At 45.4% G+C, this 5912-nt stretch overlaps 1 protein-coding gene across 1 annotated transcript; it reads left to right on the top strand.

Moving 5' to 3' along the window:
• Positions 1-1225: 1225 nt before the first annotated feature.
• Positions 1226-1825, top strand: LOC139190884 (secreted RxLR effector protein 161-like). Its single transcript, XM_070811375.1, has one exon. The coding sequence runs from the start codon at positions 1226-1228 to the stop codon at positions 1823-1825; it is 600 nt and encodes a 199-aa protein (XP_070667476.1).
• Positions 1826-5912: the final 4087 nt, after the last annotated feature.

Here is a 5912-nt window from a genome sequence, read left to right as displayed (position 1 = left end):
ACGTTAACAACCTGCCTGGGAAGGCCATACCATCCCCGAAGGTGGAGAGGCTGCACCCTCTAAGCGACAAGGTACATTGGTTGCTAGCGAATCACCTGCTTCGACCCTGAAGCGTGGCAGACCCCTTGGTTCAAATGATTCACAACCCCAGAAGAGGAAACTGGCACCAACTAGTGACCATTGAATGCGACCATCGCTCACTCATTTGTTCTAACGCATGAGGTTATTCTAGATTACAGTGATGCTTCAGATGAAACATGCTGGCCTCCCAGGAATCGTGAATTTTTTGTCCACTACACAGTATTGGATGAGGTTTGGAATAGGAATGAGATGATCATCGACGATGCATTCTCGTACTCAATAGCTACTGACATCATGTTGAACGATGACATTGAACCACGTTCCGTCGATGAATGCCGACGTAGAACTGATTAGTCAAATTGAAAACAAGCAATCCAGGTCGAACTCGATTCGCTCGTAAAATGTAAGGTATTTGTACCTATTGGTCCTACACCACCACACGTGAAGCCTGTTGGCTACACGTGGGTTTTCTTGAGAAAGCGTAATGAGAAGAATGAAATAGTGCGATATAAAGCACGCCTCGTAGCACAAGGTTTCTCTCAACGCTCTGGGATTGATTATGAGGAGACGTATTCCCTCGTAATGGACGTTATAATGTTCAGCTACCTAATCAGTTTGGTAGTTTTTGAAAAACTGAATATGCAGCTTATGGATGTGGTAACCGCGTATCTCTATGGGGATTTAGATACGAAATATACATGAAAGTTCCAGAAGGACTTCCATTGACTGGCTCAAATAGTTTTCGACCATGGAACACTCTTTCAATTAGGTTAAGGATGTCACTCTACAGATTGAAACAAACCAGGCTGATGTGGTATAACTGTCTGAGTGAATATTTGACAAATCAGGGTTATGTAAACAACGAACTATGCCCATGCGTGTTCATAAAGAAGTCACATTCCAGATTTGCAATCGTTGCAGTTTATGTTGATGACATGAATCTTATTGGGACTCCCACAGAGCTTGAGGAAATTGTTGCACACTTGAAATTGGAATTTGAGATGAAAGATCTTGGGTAAACTTTATATTGCCTCGGCCTAGAGATCGAGCATTGTTCGGATGGAATCCTAGTACATCAATCGAACTACACCCAAAAGGTGTTGCGTCGTTTTAATGAGGATAAAGCAAGCCTTCGAGTACACCCATGGTCGTTCAGACTCTAAATGCTAAACGAGATCCTTTCCATCCAAATGAGGATGAGGAAGAGATTTTGGAACTCAAAGTTCCTTACCTAAGTGCAATTGGGGCTCTATTGTACTTGGCTCAGTGCACTAGACCTAACATCTCATTCGTTGTGAATCTATTGGCTAAATACAGCAATGCGCCCACACGCAAACACTGGAATGGTGTTAAAGATATTTTCCGCTACCTTAAGGGTACTGCGGATTTGGGCTTGTTCTATACCCGTGAATCTCTAAGTGTTGCCACCCCCTATGGTACTCTGATTGATTCTTGCCTTGTTGGTTACGCAAATGCTGGATATCTGTCTGACCCACATAGAGCACATTCTCAAATGGGTTATGTCTTTACCGTTAGAGACACCGCTATATCTTGGAGGTCTATCAAACAAACGCTAGTTACAACTTTGTCTAACCATGTTGAGATTCTCACCCTACATGAAGCATCACGTGAGTGCTTTTGGCTGAGAAAAGTTATGGGACACATTCAAAGCACTAATGATCTTACATCAGTCGTTAACCTTCCTATGACAATCTTTGAAGACAATGCAGCATGTATCGAGTAGTTGAAGAAGGGATACATCAAAGGAGACAACACCAAGCACATTGCGCTGAAGTTCTTTTACTCACACCAGCAGCAACAACATCAAAACATTGAAGTCAACCAAATTCATTCCTAGGACAACCTGGTCGATCTTTTCACCAACTCGTTGACCAAGTCTACTCAGAAACTCGTCCAAGGAATCGGTATGCATAAATTATCTGAGTGAATCACTTGTAGTTGTCTTATTTAGAAGTTATGTCTAACTCAGGGGGAGTATCTAGAAGCATACTCACATGATCTTAATGTACTCTTTTTCCCTACGATTAGGAGCATTTTTTCCCACTGGGTTTTTGCTACCTAACGAGGTTTTAATGAGGCACCCATCCTAGGATGATCATACTCCGATGAGTTCACTACCTTCGTCCAATTTGACATTCATTTTAGACATTATGCATACTTCTCACTTTTCTCCTTAGTCTATGGGATTTCCCCATGCCTTGGGTTTTACCATAGCGAGGTTTTGTGAATTTTACTACAAATGCATACTTCACTTAAATTTGAGACTCGCGATCACCCGTTATGCCGATGACTTCATCAACTATTTTACCTTATTTGCTGAAAATCTAATCTCAATGGGAGTGTTGCAGACATATTTAAAATAGGAATGTGATTGTGTAAATCATAGGAGATATGGGAAAATATCTTATATTCCTACCAGGAGTAGATTACCTATTATATGTTGTAATCCTAAAGGGAAAGGTTTTTACCTATCCTACTACTATAAATAAAGGCACAATGTGGTGAATCAAACACATCTCACAATTAAATCAATCTCTCTTCTCTCTAATTGTGGACGGCCCCTCTCTTTCTCTAAACCCTAGATTGTTCAATCAAATAGGCCTACAACATATATATATTTGAGATTTTCCGTAATTTGGGTCCTATCGAGTTGACCATAGTTAAATATTTACGTATTATGAAATTGATTAGATTAGAGGTCTATGCCCGAGTTAGATTTTGATTTATTATTTATTATATAAGATATGATTGAAGAAATTTGAGATATTATTGCATAATTTATACTATTATTAAAAGAACCCTCATTGTCAACTTTTTGCCACTTTTTTTTTATTTTTTCATTTTGCCCTCACTTTTGATACACACTTGTCACATCCCGACCCGGGCCCTCACCACATCCGGAGCTCGACTCCACCGTAGCACGATATTGTCCGCTTTGGGCCCCGACCACGCCCTCATAATTTTTTTTTCTTATTTTGCCCTCACTTTTGATACACACTTATCACATCCTGACCCGAGCCCCTACCACATCCGGAGCTCGACTCCACCATAGCACGAGATTGTCCACTTTGGGCCCCAACCACTCCCTCACGGTTTTGTTTCTGGGAACATACACGAGAACTTCCCAATGGGTAACCCATCATGGAATTGCTCTCACGCGAACTCGCTTAACTTCAGAGTTCAGATGGAACCCGAAGCCAGTGAGCTCCCAAAAGGCCTCGTGCTAGGTAGAGATGAGAATATACATATAAGGATTAAAAGATCCACTCCTCTGGGCGATGTGGGATGTTACAATCCACCCCCCTTAGGGGCCTGACGTCCTCGTCGGCACACTTCCAGCCAGGGATTGGCTCTAATACCAAATTGTCACATACCGACCCGGCTCCCCACCACATCCTGGGCTCGACTCCACTGTAGCATGATATTGTCTATTTTAGGCCCCGACCACGCTTTAACATTTTTGTTTCTGGGAACTCACACGAAAACTTCCCAATGGGCCACCTATTATGGGATTGCTCTCGCGCGAACTCGCTTAACTTCGAAATTTTAATGGAACCCGAAGCCAGTGAGCTCCCAAAAGGCCTCGTGCTAGGTAGAGATGAGAATATACATATAAGTCTTAGAGGATCCACTCCCCTGGGCGATGTGGGATGTTACAATCCACCCTCCTTAGGGGCTCGACGTCCTCGTCGGCGCACTTCTAGCCAGGGATTGGCTCTGATACAAAATTGTCACATCCCCACCCGGGCCCCCACCACATCCCGGGCTCGACTCCATCGTAGCATGATATTGTCTGCTTTGGGCCCCGACCATACCCTCACAATTTTATTTTTGGGAACTCACACGAGAATTTCCCAATAGGTCACCAATCATGGGATTGCTCTCGCGCGAACTCACTTAACTCTGGAGTTCCGATGGAACCCGAAGCCAGTGAGCTCCCAAAAGGCCTCGTACTAGGTAGAGATGGGAATATACATATAAGTCTTAGAGGATCCACTCCCTTGGACGATGTGGGATGTTACAATCCACTCCCCTTAAAGGCTCGACGTCCTCGTCGGCACACTTCCGTCTAAGAATTGGCTCTGATACCAAATTGTCATAGCCCAACCCGGGCCCCCACCACATCTCAGGCTTGACTCCACCGTAGCACAATATTGTCTGCTTTGGGCCCCTACCACACCCTCACGGTTTTGTTTCTGGGAACTCACATGAGAACTTCCCAGTGGATCACCCATCATGGGATTGCTCTCGTGCAAACTCGCTTAACTTCGGAGTTTCGATGAAACCCGAAGCCAGTGAGCTCCCAAAAGGTCTCGTGCTAAGTATAGATGAGAATATACATATAAGGCTTAGAGGATCCACTCCCCTAGGCAATGTGGGATGTTACAATCCACCCCTCTTAGGGGCCCGACGTCCTTGTCCGCACACTTCCGGCTAGGGATTAGCTCTGATACCAAATTGTCACATCCCGACCCGGGCCCCCACCACATCCCAGGCTCGACTTCATCGTAGCACAATATTGTCCGTTTTGGGCCCTGACCACGCCCTCACAGTTTTGTTTCTGGGAACTCAAACGAGAACTTTCTAGTAGGTCACCCATCATGGGATTGCTCTCGTGTGAACTCACTTAACTTTAGAGTTCCGATGGAACCCGAATCCAGTGAGCTCCCAAAAGGCCTCGTGCTAGGTAGAGATGGGAATATACATATAAGTCTTAGAGGATCCATTCCCCTAGACGATGTGGGATGTTACAATCGACTCCCCTTAGAGGCCCGACATCCTCGTCGGCACACTTCCGGCCAAGGATTGGCTCTGATACCAAATTGTCACATCCCAACTCGGACCACCACCACATCCCGGGCTCGACTCCAACGTAGCATAATATTGTCTGCTTTGGGCCCCTACCACACCCTCACGGTTTTGTTTCTGGGAACTCACGTGAGAACTTCCTAGTGGGTCACCCATCATGGGATTGCTCTCGCGTAAACTCGTTTAACTTAGGAGTTTCGATGAAACCCGAAGCCAGTGAGCTCCCAAAAGGCCTCGTGCTAAGTATAGATGGGAATATATATATATATGGCTTAGAGGATCCACTCTCCTAGGCAATGTGAGATGTTACAATCCGCCCCCTTAGGGGCCTGACGTCTTTATCCGCACACTTTCGGCTAGGGATTATCTCTGATACCAAATTGTCACATCCCAACCCGATCCCCCACCACATCCCGGGTTCGACTCCACCGTAGCACGATATTGTCCGTTTTGGGCCCCGACCACGCCCTCACGATTGTTTCTGGGAACTCAAACGAGAACTTCCCAACATGTCACCCATCATGGGATTGCTCTCATGCAAACTCGCTTAACTTCGGAGTTTCGATGAAACCCGAAGCCAGTGAGCTCCCAAAAGGCCTCGTGCTAAGTATAGATGGGAATATATATATATGGCTTAGAGGATCCACTCTCCTAGGCAATGTGAGATGTTACAATCCGCCCCTTAGGGGCCTGACGTCTTTATCCGCACACTTTCGGCTAGGGATTAGCTCTGATACCAAATTGCCACATCCCGACCCGATCCCCCACCACATCCCGGGTTCGACTCCACCGTAGCATGATATTGTCCGTTTTGGGCCCCGACCACGCCCTCACGATTGTTTCTGGGAACTCAAACGAGAACTTCCCAACATGTCACCCATCATGGGATTGCTCTCATGCGAACTCGCTTAACTTCGGAGTTCCGATGGAACCCGAAGCCAATGAGCTCCCAAAATGCCTCGTGCTAGGTAGAGATGAGAATATACAAATAAGGCTTAAAG

The sequence above is a fragment of the Malus domestica genome, chromosome 13, assembly GCF_042453785.1.
Source record: "Malus domestica chromosome 13, GDT2T_hap1".
In the NCBI taxonomy this organism is placed as follows: domain Eukaryota; kingdom Viridiplantae; phylum Streptophyta; class Magnoliopsida; order Rosales; family Rosaceae; genus Malus; species Malus domestica.
Note: the sequence above shows the minus strand (reverse complement) of the source record. Positions and strands in the feature narration are given on the sequence as shown.

Bases quoted from the DNA above. Each gene is read 5' to 3' on its own strand.
- LOC139190884 (XM_070811375.1), top strand. From the start codon at position 1,226: ATGGTCGTTCAGACTCTAAATGCTAAACGAGATCCTTTCCATCCAAAT.